Below are 17,188 nucleotides of genomic sequence, written 5' to 3'. Positions count from 1 at the left end.
GACTGGATGGCACAGTACACAACCAGATATCTCAGGCCCCAACAACCTGGGAAGGAGTGTCCGATTCCTGTGTTAGTCTGAATAGTCACCCGTTGGGTTGACAAATCCTGTGGAAACTTGTAAATGTAGACTTCTTACATTTACAGGTGCAAGATATATTCATTACAAAACGCAATAAAATACTCACTTCTTTGCATTATTTTTTTGTAAAAATACAACAGCAGTGCCACTATAACCCAGGGCAACATAGAACAGATGTAAGCATCCCTTTATCTTAGTCATGAATTCCAGTTATTTCCTTGTAAAAAATCACGATCACGATCTCCCGTTGTAAGAACTTTATTTACGGTAGAAAAGTTTCCGCCCGGATTGTATTTACCGTGCACAGGAGAATTCGTTGTTGCAAGGACTTTGAATGGTAAGGTGAAAATAAGTAAAAATGACTTTGGGTTATTGTTATTTGTTTGTAATATCTGTAAAGAGGATGTTAAGTATTGTAATAAATCTTCAATTTTCAAACCAGAAGCATTGAAAACTTTCCCTAACTACAGAAAGATAAAGTCTGATATTGTGATTTGCGCTGGCTTTAACCTGCACTGTTCTGAGAGGTGCACGTTGGAGAATATAGACTCTAAAATAAAAAGTAATTTTCTAGCCTAGAGACGTTATCTTCGGGAATACGAAGGATCGTTCGTTTATAAGAATAGATTATTGTTTTATCGCCTAGGCGTCTTTGAGGGAATAGCAGGGAATAGTAGTCGGTGCTGACGAATGTTTTGTGTTAATCACGCTCTAAAATAAAGAGTCGGTTATTACTACCGAAGTTTAAATATCGTGGCAGTAATACTCCTGGGGGTGAGTAGGCACCACTAAGTGGACTAATTTGATATGCAGGCATACGTGTGGATGTGAAGGTATATTTGAACTACTGTAGGCTTACAGGACACCAGACTGCAGAGTGGAACAGTGGTCTGGGCTCTGGAATTGTAACTGAAAGATTGTGGGGCCCACAACATTTGTACCTTGGGGAAAAGGTACTTCATTCCGTTTGTTGCAGTAAAGTCCACAGCACTTTAACTGGATACAAATGCTCGTAAGTTTCAGATGTTAAGTGTAAGGCTAATTAATTAATAATTTCCTCGACTTTGTTAATTAGAGCGTACTTGTTTTCTTCTCGAGAAAGGAATGTGGTGTTTTTCTCAGAAAGTGCCGAGTGCGGAGCTGAAGGTATCCACTGAATAGCAGCAGGTGATACTGTCAGTGACAGCGGGGATTCATACGCCTGCCTTTCGCTGTCTGGGGCAGCCCGGCTCCCTCCGTCTTTGTCTTTTCCTTGCACAGCCCTGAGAGGATGTGCCAGCCTGGAGACTCAGTCACAGCGGAACACAATGGGCTTGCCTCCATCTTTGCGCAACAAAAAGTGTGTTGCTCTGCTTTGTCCAGCAGTGAGTTAAAACAGAGTTGCAAAAATGTTCCTCATTAGGCGAAATTAACATTTCGGCCTCTGGAAAATAAAAACAGGCTAATGGGGGGAATCAGCAGTAGTAGAAACTGTAAGAACAATTGCCAGGCTTACACTAATATTGGCAGAGTCAGATATAAATCATGGAATGATATTCCATACGAAATGCTATGCAAGTAAATTGAAGTGCTGAATGAATGTAGAGGCTCTAGATATCTGTTAGTTACCACACTGCTCTTTGCATGAGTGGCACCGAAACATGGTCATCAATGTTCTCAAGAAGGTGTTTATATTTTAAGCACAAGGTAAATGTCATTGCAGCTGCTGCGGTCAAACTCCACGGGGGGTTGAAAACGTACTCTGTAAGCAGTGGAGCAAATTGTAGAGAAATTAATTCATGTTCAGTTGCACTCAATCCAACGTTTTGTCTTTCTTTTCCATTTAATTTTCAGTTCTGAAACAAAAAAAAAATGATGCGCATCAGAAAGGCGTCTGAATGAGGTCACCAAGGAGTCACACCGGCCACCTGAACAATGTTTCAGCTGCCTGTGAGTCGGACTGTGCTCAGGACTGTAAGTCTCGCGCTCGCACATCATGCGAGACGGAAGGGCTTCCTGAGAGTGCTGCTGGGCAGTGGACTGGGAAGGGCATACCTGCACGGAGGGAGACTGGCATGGAATGGCGCAGTATCCCCAGTATTCACCCAAGCTCCACGCTTTGGGGACAGGCTGGCCATAGTGGATGTCAGTGGGAGGCACAGCTACCAGGATCTGTACAGCAGCAGCTTGGGTCTGTCCAGGCGGATTGCAGAAGTGCTGGATTGTGGTTCTGGTGACCTACGGGGGAAGCGCATCTCTTTTCTGTGTGCCAATGATGCCTCATACGTGGTGGCGCTGTGGGCGTCCTGGATGTGTGGTGCCATCGCTGTACCTCTATACAGAAAACACCCCTTGTCTGAGCTAGAGTACATAGTTACAGACTCGCAGAGCTCTCTGCTTGTAGCGGGACATCCTTTCTCAGAGACGCTGCGCCCCCTGGCAGAGAAGCTGGGCCTCCCCTGTGTGCAGCTTCCCCTCTCTTCCAGCCTAAACTCCCTTAAGCCTCTACAGGAGTCCAGTCCTGTCACCGGAGACTGGGCAGAAAGACCAGCCATGATTATCTATACTAGTGGCACTACTGGCAGACCCAAGGGAGTCCTAAACACTCATCGCAACCTGCAGGCAATGGTAAGGAAGACGGTGGGTGAGGCCTTTGGGTTCTGATTGTGACTGCTCACCATGAATGGGGAAACCGATTTCGTTCTTTTTACAGCTCAAGAGTTTACTGCGTTTTGGAAAAGCGGAGCTGTGTAAAGTTTCGGTTTTGTCTGGAAGCTAGCCTCCCAGCTCGTTGTCCATGCGTTCCTAACCTCCTCGACCTGAGTGATGTGAAATCTGGCCTTGTGCCTGGGGGCTGAAGCTTTCTGCTGTTGCAGCTGTGTTGAAAAAAGTCAGGTCGCGTATTTGGCAACTTCCATCCTGTTTCCACTTTGCCCTTTCTCACAGAGTCTGGAATGGGTTGTAGCCATTTAATTGTAATCTCACCTTTCATCTAATAAGATCTTCTAAACTTTTAGTCATGGTTTGGAAGGACAGCACTGAAATGGACCTTTTTAAAACCATTTAATAATGTCTAGTGGCTTTTGACTCAGGGTTGCATAATATTTTTTACCTTCTTGATTGAAATGTTGCTTTTGCCTGGATACTTTAATTTGTGCTTTTTAGTATTTGTGTGCTGCCTCTTGAACTCATTGGTTATAGTATTATGGACTTGAGTTTCAAGGCTATGCTGATAAGACTCAGTTTTATGTGTTTTACTCAGTTCCTGCACCTTACAGCTTTCTGTCAGAAAATAAGATTTGTATGCATCAGAACTTTTGTTAGTTAAACTTAAATCAGCTTCACAAAGTTGCAGACTTTAGTATTGTTTAAGAGCCTATGTTCACCTCTGTAACTCAATTAAGACCATCGCTCAGCTTGTACATGCTGTGATTTAATCACTATTACTGGGGTAGTTTCCATGGCACTCAATATGATTATTAAGTCCAGAATTCAGCTGCCCTTGTGCTAATTAAAATCATTCTGCATTGGCACATAACTTCCATTTTCTGTAAATGGCTCTTGCTACCTGTGAAATTTAGAATGGAGTTTAAAGTTTTATTTTTCTTAAATGTAAGGCACTGAATGACCTTACTCCAAATTATTTTGAGGACTTGCATGAGTGTAGTTCCTTAATCTGACATGATCTGATTCCAGATTTCTCACTCTGGTGAAGGTAAAGAGCCTTAATGAGCAGCTCACTCCCCAAATTCATTAGAGACTCTGCAGTTGCCAACATTTACAAAACTTTCTTTAAGTTTATTATGTTTTTTTCCTATCTTATTTCATAATTCGGTATTACTCATGATTTCACTAAGTCTGTGTCCTGTTCTTTTTTCTTTCAATTTGATTTTGGTTTTATTGTGTGTGCTGTAGTATAGTGGTTTTGAAATCAAATAAGTTGTATTATTTTTATATCCTTCCTCAGGTTGTTTAGCACTAATATGTAATACATTTCTTTTAGTTTCAGCATTGTAATTAAACATGCTTTCTTGGAATTTCTGAACATATTGCAACCAATACTAGACTCAATTAAAAAGCTGTATGTAATTCACTAAAAGAATGTGATGTAGGTTCAACCAGATATTTTATAGCTTTTGTTCCACCTTACTTCTCAGTTTATTATTCATATTTAATCTCTTAAAACTTTTCCTTGGGTCTCGTCCTATTTTTTTTTGCACATCGTATATAAATACTTGCTTCTTTTAAATGAGCAATGGCGGGGCTTCCCATGAATGGGGAGTTTAGTTTGGAAGCCCATGTGACCTTCCAGGACGAGAGCTTGGCACCTCTTCCCCGGCTGCTGTTCCCATCAGTGACGGCGCTGTCTCCCCGGCAGGTGCAGTGCCTGGTGTCCGAGTGGGCGTGGTCGAAGGATGATGTCATTCTGCACACCCTGCCCCTGCATCACGTCCATGGCATCGTCAACAAGCTGCTGTGCCCGCTGTGGGCGGGGGCCACCTGCGTCATGCTCCCAGAATTCCAGCCGCAGAAGGTACTTCCTTTAAACCCTTTTCAACCCTCTCCTTTCTGTGAATCCACTGCACAGCTGGAACTGGGCAACAGCATGCACACCAATGTACCGTTAGAAACAGTTATTATTCACAATATATTATTATTATTATTATTATTATTATTATTATTATTGGAGCCGTGATAGCTCAGACAGCAAGGGCGTCTAGCTCCTGACTGGAAGGTCCTAGGTTCAATCCTTGGTAGGGGCAAGTGATGTAGCGTGCTCTATTGCGGACAGCTCCCAGGTCCACTCAGCCTGCTTTCCAAATGAGTACCGGGGGTTAATCCTTCCGGGGGCGATAGGCTGGCCGGAGCGTGATGCTGACCACGTCACCTCCACCTCCAGTGTCGGCTGGTCAAGAAAAACGATGGCCCTCGGCCCCCATTCCCCATGATGGCCTGAAAAGGGACTGCCCTACCTATTGTTAGTAGTGGTAGTATTGTGGGATGATTAGGTTTTGATATGTTCTGTGAGGTGTTTGCACTGTTTGCTAGGTTAATGGGTTTTCTCTGGTTCTCTGGTTTCCTGTCACAGACGAAAGACATGCTGCCCTGGTTAAATCGGATCACCACATTTTGCGTATTATTAGCACAAAGCCTACCAGGTTACTCTCCGGCTGCCTAGACCTTCTAATAATAAAGTAGCTAATGAAAATGAATGGATTTTGCTCATGTACATGACCCCCTTGTATTGTTAATATTGCAGAAGCTGTGCCGTTGCTGCCATTTTTAAAGGCAGCTGTAAGCATTGTAATTATTTATTCTATAAAGTTTTCACTATTAATCATCATTGTAGTATGGTCTACTGGGCAGCTGTTTTATTCACTCCTGCGAAAGCAAGCTACGGCTCAGGTTGTCAACCTTAACAGCATGTGTGGAAGAGAAAGCTGTAAAGACCTGAAACAATGAAGTTGTGTAGGGTGTTGATGTTCAACCTTATCGGTTACTTGTCAGTTGTTTGAGCTAATTGTGGCTGCTCTCCAAGCCGCCAGAACCACACGCATCAATACAGCACTCTGAACTGACAGCCCAGCTCTTTCTGGAGAAACAAGACGGGCCCGGGTCAGTGGCGAGACGGCAGCGCAGGTTAGATCGCCGAGACAGCCTGTAGAATTTTCTTTCCCTTTGTCACGCTAAGCGTTTGAGTCCCTGTGATGGATTGCCTGGTGTGACTCTGTATCTGACCACGCCAACTCACTGGAAGGGGTTTAGAATCGAATCAATCGATGGGCTGACATTGAGAAATGAGTGTGTAAGACTGGAGGGGGGAGGGGAGCGTTTGCTGGGGTCCAGGAGATTTCGCCAAGGGCGTGATTGACAGGTAAGGGCTGCAAAGGACAGGAGGCAGAGAAAGGAACACAGAACTATTACAATACTCTAAGCAATATCAGCTTACCCGTAGTGTCTCTTACGATTCTCAGTGTTAATGAATAAGATACATTTATGACTTCTCATAATAACGGGCTTTTTGTGAAATAGTCCTTGCCTTACTCCCTTTCAGAAGGCTGCTTAATATCAGTCATAAAATCTTCAGTGAGAAGCTTTCTCACCACGTTAAGCATACAGCATATTCACTGGCTCGTCAGCTGTGTCATCATGGATAGATATTGATGGATTGCACTTTGGTCAATCGTTTTAAACCTATTTTCTTCCTGGGCTGCTGTTTTTTTTTAAAATAAGAAATGTGGTCTTTATTGTGTGTGTGTGTGTTTTTTATTTTTACACTTGGTTTCATAATAATATAAAACATTCGCCAACTCACCCGCTGCTTCATGGGGGTTTCATGGAGGAAAAGAGGGTTTTCCCAGGGTGGCTGTGAGGTTTGCTGCACGGATTCATCCTCCGGAGGCGGGATGAGATGCGACCGCGCTGGCGTGTGAAACGGGTGGCCTGGTTCTGGAGGTGTGCCTCTGTCCTGGTGTGAAAGCTGTGCGAGTGGGCACTGGGCTGGGTACTTAACAGTCTGCAGGCTTCAGTGGGTCTGGCTGCGAGGTCTCCCAGGTGAGACTAGCCCTTTGAAGGATGTAAATTGCCGTTTTTTCTCTCTCCCGAGTGCCTCCTCTGGGAAGCTCTCAAGTGGTTTGATAGACACGGCCTGAAAAGCACAGAGAGCGGAGGGTAAATAACACTTCATCTCTGAACTCTTGTGTTTAATGTCGGGGGTGTTCTCCGTTTCCTAGAGCGCTCATGATGTGCAGTAGTTTATAGACTGGTGTGCGCAAACACAAAAATGCACATTAAAACATCAACAAGTGTGACCATTGTTCTGTATTCACTGTAGTGTTTTATTTTCATGTGGTAAATACAGTAGAGACATTTTCTGATTTATTCTTCATTATACCTATAGGCTTTCCCAGTTTGTTCCTAAATATGCAGTTTCAGTCATTTTAAATATCCTTACAGCATGGATCTCTCCCAGTGACATTCTTAGACTTCTGGTTTTCCTAGTCCAATCCATAGACTGACTGACTTTTTAATTAAACTACTTAAGACCTGATTGAATCTTGTTTTTGCTTTTAAAAAAGGTTTTATAACTGTATCCTGTGGAATACTAAGACATCTCCATCCTCGTTTTTGGGGAAAAAAGCATCAGACAAAGGCACTTTTTAAAATATGCACATCTCATAGTGTGTGTGTTGCACACTTTACGAAGAGCACATGTTCTTGATTGGACTCTAGAACAAATCTGTTGTAAAACATGTACTTTATGTAAAATAAAACGCAGTGATTTTATTAATATGTGGACAATGAAGCATTCTGGTGTACAGAGAAGCAGCCTGATCTGCTGTATACAGGGGCAGCTGGGTGTGTTGGCTGCCACACATCACCCAAATAGAAATGCTCTAAACACGTTTTCTCCTTTTCTCACAGTCTTTTTTGAAGACATCAGTGTCCGAACTGTCATGCAATCATACTGGAATATAATAAATGTACTAAAACCGTACTATAGTGCAGGGTAATTTTTTATAAGGATCTGGTTAAGAAATTCGGATTTGGATTGGTAGCCCAGGATCAAATGAACGCAGTACTCAGAACTGCTCACAGAAAACAGTTCTAGCACTTGGTACAGACATATACATTTTTTTGTTAGTTCTTCTTCTGCAGATCTGAAGGCAAATACAACCTAAATTAAAGGTAAATTAAAAGGTAGACAAAGGGATGGCCTCACAAATACATATTTGGGATTTATTGTGCTAACACTCAATTTGCCAGTGTCAGTATGACAAATTCCAAATACCAGCTGAGGACTGGGCTCATTTCAAACCGCTTCCAGCTTTTTCCTTTCACCCTCTCCAACCAGTGGAATGGCAACAAGAAAGCCCTTTAGTGTTGTCTTTTAGGAGTGATTTTTTGTTGTTGTTTCCTTTAAATGGCAAACGTGCATAGAAATGTAATGCTACAGTGAACAATGCATTAACTCTGGATACAAGGCAGGATTCTCCGTGCCCTGATCCCTTTGGAAAGACGGGGAGCCGGCAGTGCATGTAGTGTTGCTTTCCCTTCATAGACATTCGCTCAGGCCGGTTTTAGGATTGGGGTGACAATAAGACATTAGATGGTGCTTCTCTGACGTATGCTGAAATCTAACTATAAAGGGAGGACGAGAAGGCATGTGTAGAGAGGTAGAGGGAGAGAGCAGTTCACGGGAAGCTGCAGAGGACGATGAGACATGTTTAAGAAATAGTGGGCAGGGGGGGAGTGTGAGAGGCGGAGGGGGAGAAGACTGATAAGAGGAGAGGCAGCGAAGCGGGGAATAATGAAATGGAGAGAGAAAGAAGTGGGCCGAGGGAGAAGCGTGTCTTCTCCCGGGGGGGACCGCGAGAAGGAGAATCTGTCGTTCACCTTCAATTAATTCGCGCTTTTCTCCCGGAGTGCGCAGGCTGTGCACTGAGCCGCGCACCGGGCGTGTGGAAGGGAGAGGGTTGGTGTTCGCGCGCGACTGTGCGGACGTCTGTGTGTGTGACTCAGTGTTCTGGCACAAAAGCTCCAAATAATACACTGCCGGAGGAAAAAAACAACTTCAATTCTGAAATATAGGTGTTGTGTTGATGACATGACCGCACGTCGCGTTTCTGTGTTTCTGTGATTCTTAGATCCTGCCATGCTAAAAAGGTGGTAGAATGAGCTCAGAAGAATTCTGTATATTCGTTTAAGTGTTTTTTCATCATGATAAATACCAAATCCTCTTTGTGCCCATTTTTTACCAAGAGTAATTCCTTATCTTTTTGCTTTTAATGTTAATGATGTATTTGCATCCTTTCTATTACTGTATTTATTTTACATGACTGAGCGGGTAAACACATTCTTAAATACCACAAACAAATTTTTTTAATTTTTATATTGAAGTCGACACTTGGTGGAAAGGGAGAGGGGCAATCATAAGAAAGTTTTGAAAGCAGTACAGAACTGACAGAACGGATGTTGTCAAAACCCCCCAGAAATACTTTTAAAATACTAATGCTCTTGAAAATCCAAGCTTCTTTGCATGCACAGAAAAGAATGAGGAAATTTAGACTGTAACATAGAAATCAAATGCGCTCTGTGTAGTTGCAAAAAGACATGCTTCTGTGAAGAAATCCTTCTTAGTCTACAGTGAATTCCAATTGAATTGAGTTGTTCAAGGAAGATAAGGCGGCAGCTCAAAGCATTAATGGCCTGATTTGGTATTCACACTTCACACAGGAACACAGAGTTCAGCAGGTTAGTTAGGTATTATTACAGAATCGAGGTCTTCTCACGGCACACTTCCTGATCCAGGTTCTTCCCAGTCGTCATGCCTTGTACCTGTTTGTGTTCCTGTTGTCCTCTCTGCCAGGTGTGGGAGCACCTCCTGAGCTCCCAGGATCCTCGTGTCAATGTCTTCATGGCCGTGCCCACCATCTACTCCAAACTGATCGAGTACTACGACCGCCACTTCACCCAGCATCACGTGCAGGACTTTGTGAGGGCAGTCTGTAAGGAAAGAATCAGGTAGTTACAATATACTACAATAGACTAGTAATGTATTGTACGTAGTGAGTATTTTATCTGTGCATACCCAGTACATCATCAATTTCCCTTCAGGATCAGTAAAGTCTTATCTATCTATTAATGCTGAAGGACAGCTGCCATACCCATTGTGGTTTGATTGTCTTGAACGGTCTGTGTTGAATCCATTGATTTAACACTCTGCCCACATCTCTCTGAACTGAATAGGCAGTGCCTAGACTCACTCATACAATGTGCTAGCACTTTTAATGTAATTTTTTATTAACTTATCTCATACCAATGAAATTATTCTTACGATCCCCATTTCTGTAGGCGTTTCATATGCAGTTATACAACTTTGTTTTAATTTGTTGATTGTTGAGAGGATGTTGTATACTGAGACATTCTAGGTTTTGGGCATGCAATGAGTAGTCTCAAGAGGAAAATAAGTGCATCACTCTACAGTTAAGGGTAGATAATCACTGAAAAATGTAGCAGCGAAATAAATGTGTTACTGTAAAAGGAAGTGTGTTATCAGCGTGGTGCCAGGGGTGTTTTGAAACGCACAGCTAGTGCTCAAGTGATCTTGCCCTTTGAGAGTCTCACAGTGACCTTTGGCCTCTCTTTCAGGCTCATGGTGTCCGGGTCGGCAGCCCTGCCTCAGCCTGTGCTCGAGAGGTGGGAGCAGATCACAGGGCACACCCTGCTGGAGAGGTACGGAATGACAGAAATCGGCATGGCGCTGTCCAACCCGCTGAAGGGACCACGCATACCTGGTATTGTGCCTGTCAGACTGTGTGCTGTAACGCGGTTTGATGTCCTGTGCCATTTTTTGCTGTTTATAATTCCATTGTTTTTTCTTCTCCTGCTTTTTAAGTGGCATGTTGTTTACCAGTTTCTGGAAGCTATTATTGGCTTGCTTTTCTGTGCTGTGATGAATGTATTAATTACATATGGTAGGGCTTTAAAGCAGCAAAAGAGAACCAAAAAGAATTTGATGCCATTATCCACTAGTTCATTTTAAAGATAACTAATTGTTTGATTGTTTCTTCACTGTGAAAAACTAGGTTTATTTTGAATCCTCCAGTCTTTTTAAAATTAGCTCAGCGATCCTTTTATTGACGTTTCTCTAGCAGTCTGTGAACTGCCTGTGGTACTGAAGGAGAGGCTTTCTTATTAAAGTAGGTTAAACCAGATCAATAGCACCACGGTGCTTTGAGAAAAGAAGGGATAGCTTAGTTACTGCACCTCACTGAACCAAAACTGCAACCCAAGTGGAAAACTAGGCATTCGCAAGAAGGCTTAGAGGTTTTTTTTTTGTTGAAATTTGTAACATCAGGGCTGAAAGAAAACAAGAATTCCTAAATGTTTTAGATCAGAACCACAGAAGATTTTTAAAATAGTTGTTTCTGTTGTTGTGTATGATGGTGTGAACGATCGTTCGCACGCTGCTGCCTCCGACTTCAAACATGAGCTCATCTGCACTCTGTTGTAGAGGGGAAACGGTGTTTGCGTGTCTGTTCCGCCGGTGTGAATAGAGGAAGGCAGCGCCTCTCTGTGCTTTGTGTTGGTGCCGGGAGGGGGCTTGTGTGTCCAGCGGTGTGTGTGGCCTCTGGCAGAGCTCCAGGGCGGCGGTGACCACCCCTGGGCTGCTCAGGACCAGGGCCCCCGCCGAGAGAGCGCGATGTGAAGGGCTGTGAATAATTCATGAGGAGCGGGCGCGGCGCACCGCGTTCCGCCTGGCTGGGCTCATTCAGCGACGGTGCCATCGCTGCTGCCACCTTAATTGGCGGTTTAGATGGGCATGCTGATGAAGCCTTGTTAATGGCCGTCTGCGCAGTCAGGGGACTCATTGTGTCTTTGACAAGGCTGTCGCCGAGGGGCCCTCCTGCATTCCTCTACTCGCGCAGCTTCCTTCGGTCACACCGCCGCGCACACACAGCCGCCCCAGAGACCGCGCACAACCGCGGGGCTGCTAACAGGAGCACCACTGAAGTGCATTTATTTACAGCAGCTAGTTTACTCTAAGTAAACCTCGAAGTTGAATTTCTGGTGAAGCGTTTTTATTTCTCCTGCGAAAATTATGCTGACGGAGCCTCATTTACTTTGTTATTTTTAGACTGTCAGTCAATGCTCAGTACAGATGCTTTAATTTCCCTTACGGCTTTTTTCCCCCTCTATTCAGTTAACAGAGAGAGCTAAGCTATTTTTTTCTTAAAGGAAGAATTGTATTAAAGTCGTTCATACTGGACCCTAAATTAAATAACTGGAGTTGGTGATATTTTAATATCCCCTGTTGTTTGTAGTCATCTTTATTTTCAGATGTAATTCATTTGTAGAATTTGCTTATTAATCTAAATTCCCCAGAACCTTATTAACTTCAGTCTCATATGCATCAAAACTGTCCTGCAGTTTTCTGTCGGACAGAGCACCACAAGCAGTGGCTTGCTGGTATTTATTTATTTTAATTATGAATCCCATCTTATTATTGTGATTTGTCATTGTGCCTAAGTAGTTTTTAAGATAGAAATACACATTTCCTGGTGAAACACAATGGAATAAAAACAAACATTTTTCACTATAAGTGAACAACCTGGGAAAAGAGCTGAAGTCTTAAAAGTGACATGTGTCAAAGGGCAGAAAGTGTTAAACAAAGAAGCCAAGCATCTTAAGTCCTCATATGAAAGAGCTTCAGTGCTCTTTTTCGCTGACCCTCTTTCTATTGATTTTAAGAAATGTTTTCTGAAAATTGGCAGCTTGTTCAGCTTTAATACAGCCCTCCCTTCTACATCGGTGAGCAGATACAGGAGTCCTTTGCTGCACAGTGTTGCTTTTTCAGAAATCATTTAGCCTACAGTTTGAATAACGCAGCACAGCACTTCATGTGTTGCTGCAGATCAACATGACTAAGACAGCTGCCCTAAAGCACTGCACCTTTGGAGGCTCATCACAACCAAGTATATTAACGATTTCAAAGTTCAGCTTTACGGTGTGAGCTGCATTGATAGTAGCATATACAGGGAAAAGAGATGTAACTGCCGTTTATAAATACACTGGATTAGCTTACAGTCTACTGTATATGAGTCAGCCTGTATTCTGGAGCTATCTAGTCTTCAGGGTTTTGTTTTACCCAAGCTATTTATAATTTAAGTATCTCAGTTATTGGGATTAAATCATTTTTAGGTATTCAGTGCTAATTTGGAGTCCCATAAACCATTCAGGACTGTAGTTCATCAGAAGCAAAACTGACTGTCCTGATTTATTCATTGTCTATAATTACAGTGATGCATCTTCATGGCAGTACCTTGAAAACTGCACCAGTAACAAATAGGTTGTAGTAATATTTGGACTTCCTTGTTCCTCATCTTAAAACCAATAGTCTATGATATGTATTTCACTGTGGAAAGCGTTTTGCATGAAGTAGGGGTTTAAAAATGCTTTGAGTATAGTTGATGATCATTGCCTCTGCATGTCAGAGGCCTTGCTGAGCTAAGCGTGTGTATTAGTTGAAGGTGATGTGACCAGTATCTGTGTGCATTGATCGAGCACACATCAGTGTGGGGTCCCCGGGCCGCGATCAGCTGTTGATTTGATCTTGGTGTGTGTTGATTGTGTAGGCTCTGTGGGTGTCCCCCTGCCTGGAGTCGAAGTGCGAATCCTCATGCACAACACCTCCAGTGCCACCATCGCTGAAGGTAACTGCAGGCTGACTCAGGTGAGTGTTGTATCTCCAGTAAGAACTGGTGCTTGAAAATATCCAAATACCTTACTGAAGACAGTGCAAAGGGGACCTAAAGAATGACATTGAAACCACTGTATATGAAAATGAGATTTTGAAATTTCTTAAATTCCTAAATTTGTAGTGTAAAGCGTACATACAGTAGTGATTCACATAGTGTTTACGTAGGTAGGTAATAAAAATTCCCATTGGAGCCAGTGCACAACATAGATTGTTCTAGACTGTCTTTAAGATTCGTCTAATAAATTGATTTGCTGAGACACCGCACAAGGGCGATGATTCGCAAAACCTTCTGGGGCAGGAAACCTCAAGTCAAATAACATCTAGCAGGGAAATCAAGTATTGGGATCAGCTGAAGGACTCGTTTCTTCTTCGACTCTTCTTCTTTCTGTCTGAGTCCAAGTATTTTTCAGATATCTTTACACAAGTAGTGTTAACAATTCGGATCATGTAGAGATGTTTTGTTTTGCTAGTTGCAGTAGACAAAAGAGTGCGAGATCAAGCAGCCACGCGAGTTTTGAGAGCAGAGCTCTGGTTGGAAGCTGCTGGGTATCTCCAGGTGCAGGGAGTCGGTCAGTGTGCTGTGTTGGTTTTCGTTCCTGGCTCCAGGTCAGGCCTGGTCTGGAAGGAAAGGAAGGAGAGCTGGTGGTCCGGGGCCCCTCAGTCTTTAAAGAGTACTGGAACCGTCCAGAGGAAACCAGGGACTCCTTCACTGCTGATGGCTGGTTCAAAACAGGTACCGTTACGGACAGTCTGTCCCCTGACTTGTGCTTCATCGTATCGAAAGTTAAGCAAATTCTTCTGGCAACAAATGCTTCCATACCTATCTTCTTGATGGCAGCCATAAAGATTATTTTTGTGGGAAGTGACAGTTGGGGAATATGGACATACAAAATGCTCCTTGCTGCACTTTTTCACAGTAAGGTTTTTTTTTTACCTCTTCATATGCAGCTGAAAGTCTCCTGCTTCCTCTGCACACATCTCGGAGACGTTCCCCTATGAGTAGCCCTCGTGTTTGTTTATAAACAGATCCAGATTAGCTGTGAAACCTGATGATGTTCCCTCCCCGTTTGCCACAGATGAGTTCAATGTGCCAAGGTGCTGAAACAGTGTTACAACATATTAGAATGCTGTAATTTTTGTATTTAAGTTCCAAGTGTTTGCCAAATACACTGCAATTAAATGATTAGTCTATTTTGGGGCTTGCTGATGTGTGTGCTGTATGTGTCTAGTTCTTAGCGTGCATTGTGTGTCAAAAAGTGAGCGGTTTACTGTGTTAATAGCCTACAGTACACAGGCTTTTCTGTGGGAAATAGAAGTTAAAAGGCTTCTGCCATCTCTCAGAATAGAGGACATTTTCTGTTCTCCCCTTCTTAAATTGTTTTCAGTCCAGTCTTGTCACTGAGCTAAGCTGTCAGTATTCTGAGGCATTTTAAGTGTTCCCAGCGAAGTCCCCATGGAAGACTGGCTTTAAAAGCAAGGTTTGGGGAGATATGCAGAGCTTTGGATTGTCTGTAGCTCGACAGAGGAGAAAGGGAGGTTCGGGAATGCAGGATGGTGAGGTTTTAATTGGCTTTAAGGGGTGGAAGGACAGTGTTCCAGCACACTGCATGCTGCTGTCACACTCCATTAGCTGCACAGGCTGGATAATGAGAGAGCGCAATCAGCTCCCAGCAGACAAGTCCCGAAGCTACGGCCAGGCTGACACTGCCTTCTCGTCTCCCCCGGCACCACAGGCAACTCACTCCCACCTCTCCCTGCGTTTTTCATTTACTTCACTTTCCATCCTTCGGCAATCGCCTCCTATTACAACATGACAACCTACTTTTCAGTTTGTGCTTCGCTTAAAAAAAACATACAGGAGATTTAACGTTACAGCTAAAACACTTTCCTTTTCATGTTGTTTTCTTCGTCGTGAATTCTAAATGTACAGCATGTCACAGTTCACTGTATCGCGTATATTATAATATTTATATGATGTGGCTCAATTTTACATGAAGAGGATTTTTAAAGATTTTTGTCTCTGGTTTTCATCCCTAAAGCATACTGTTGCAGACTGGTTTAGAGCTATGGATGTCATCAGGTGTTTGTTTATACAGTACACTTAAATGTATTTTTTGGGAAGAAAATACACATAACGAGAGCATCGGCTGCATTTTGTTTTGTTTCAGTGTTTCCAGTACTGGTATAGACGCACAGTTGATTCGCATTGACAGTTCCACGACGATAGAATTATATATGACCAGCACAGCTCGGCATTGGTCAATACAGGTGTTAAATGTGTGCTTGTGCTACGCAAGGAGACCCACTGCTAAGAAATCTGTAGCAGGAGATCAAGAGAGCGGTGCACCACTATGTAAGCCCAAGGCCCTCCTTCTCTGATTCTCCCACTATTAGTTTTATTAGATTCTGTGCCTAGTTGTGTAGGAGATGGGGGAGGCATGGGAAAAGCTAATCCCATCTTGCACTTCTTCTCCAACAAAGAAACAGTTGGAGTAACTGTCCAAACTCAGTCCCTGTTACCAAATATTTAACCACCTGATTCTCATTACCCCTTTACTTGTGATAGGTCAGCTAGGGGTTTAGTTATTGTTTCACATACACTAATTGCTCATTTTTCATATTTTTCTAATACATACTGTACACCATTATGTCTCAGAATACATTGCATTGTTAAATCTAAAATCCTTTTGGTTATTTAGGACGGGAATATCATGGTAAGATCTTGTAATTCCCCAAATTATATTTTCTTCTCTGTACTGTACATTTCCCCTAAACAAAAAACCCTAAAAGCTAATACAATATTTTAGAAAATAAGACTATATACATTCCAGGAGAAAATAGACACATTAGTCATGCATGTCAAGAACCACATACTGTACAGTGTCTGGAAGCCGTTTTAACATCTAGAGTAAATAAATAGTATATAGCAACTGCACAATGTGAAGATGCAGAATAACAGAAGTGAGCTACTTAATTTTACTCTTTAGCAGGAGTACTACTATGCCAAACAAGCAAAACAAGAATGCTCCTCTGAAGAGTAAATGGCATATCTTCTTGCCTACAGTGCTAGACGCGCAAGAAACAAATACAAACAGAAGCAAAAATAAAAATATGTGGAGAAACTAAAAACCTAACAGAGAGGGGCTGAGCAACAGGAGTTTCAGTGGTGAGTTGCCATACCACCACCACCACCACCCTGGTCACGTGATGTCCAGCCGTGATACTCCTGTAGTTTAAATCCACTTGCACACTTCAAGATACTGTATGACTGCTCTACCTAGTTTTGCCGCACCTAAAAAATGTGTGCGACTACGTTTGTTTCTGCAATCCCTCTCCTGGTCTGTCTTGACATTTTTTTATGAAGAACGTCTGACTGTTTAATGGGGGCTCGATTATTGATGCTTGATCCTATTTTATGGGTTCTTAGGTGGCACAGTCTTGGAGGAGAGCGGGTGTTGTGCGAGGCATATCTTTTGCAAAAAATTACATTACAATACAAGAAGGTGCTCATGGGGGGGGAAAAAAATATTTGAGTGTTTGTATGGGTGACTAAAACACGCTTTTGAGTTCTGAAGGCATGGCCTGGGCAGCACAGCTGGACGGATGAGCAACACAGGGACTCATTGTAAGCTTTTCTCCCGTGTCCCAGCTCCCTGGGGGCTGTGGGAGCCAGGAGACTTTGGGCACTTGCCCGACGATCAATATCAGCTTCATTTGCAAATGTCTGTGGTTTTAATTACGTAAGTGATGCTACTTGGTGTCAGTGGCACTTCTATAGATAATCTGTCGCTGGGCCTGGCTGCACACTCCTTTCATCTCCACACTCATTTGTTAGCATTGATTTTTCTTTTTTTCCTTTCCGGC

The 17,188-nt window shown here is 43.0% G+C and overlaps 1 protein-coding gene across 4 annotated transcripts in view; it reads left to right on the top strand.

Moving 5' to 3' along the window:
* Nucleotides 1-338: 338 nt before the first annotated feature.
* The window catches only part of acsf3 (acyl-CoA synthetase family member 3), a 30,139-nt gene continuing 13,289 nt past the window's right edge, over nt 339-17,188 (top strand). For 3 of the 4 annotated variants that reach the window (XR_015928732.1, XR_015928733.1, XM_088614260.1), the window contains exons 1-7: nt 339-418; nt 1,915-2,688; nt 4,439-4,594; nt 9,431-9,585; nt 10,213-10,358; nt 13,200-13,297; nt 13,931-14,057. Coding sequence is in view for 2 of the 4 variants with exons in the window: in XM_088614260.1 (XP_088470386.1) it covers nt 1,996-2,688; nt 4,439-4,594; nt 9,431-9,585; nt 10,213-10,358; nt 13,200-13,297; nt 13,931-14,057 (1,375 nt within the window). In the remaining 2 variants the exon portion in view is untranslated. Of the gene's footprint in view, nt 419-1,914; nt 2,689-4,438; nt 4,595-9,430; nt 9,586-10,212; nt 10,359-13,199; nt 13,298-13,930; nt 14,058-14,272; nt 17,185-17,188 lie in introns of those variants that run through there. The other variant, XM_088614261.1, reaches the window with a different exon arrangement.

The sequence above is a fragment of the Lepisosteus platostomus genome, chromosome 20, assembly GCF_059453375.1.
Source record: "Lepisosteus platostomus isolate fLepPlt1 chromosome 20, fLepPlt1.hap1, whole genome shotgun sequence".
Lineage (NCBI taxonomy): Eukaryota > Metazoa > Chordata > Actinopteri > Semionotiformes > Lepisosteidae > Lepisosteus > Lepisosteus platostomus.
This window is presented reverse-complemented; position numbering and strand designations above follow the sequence as displayed.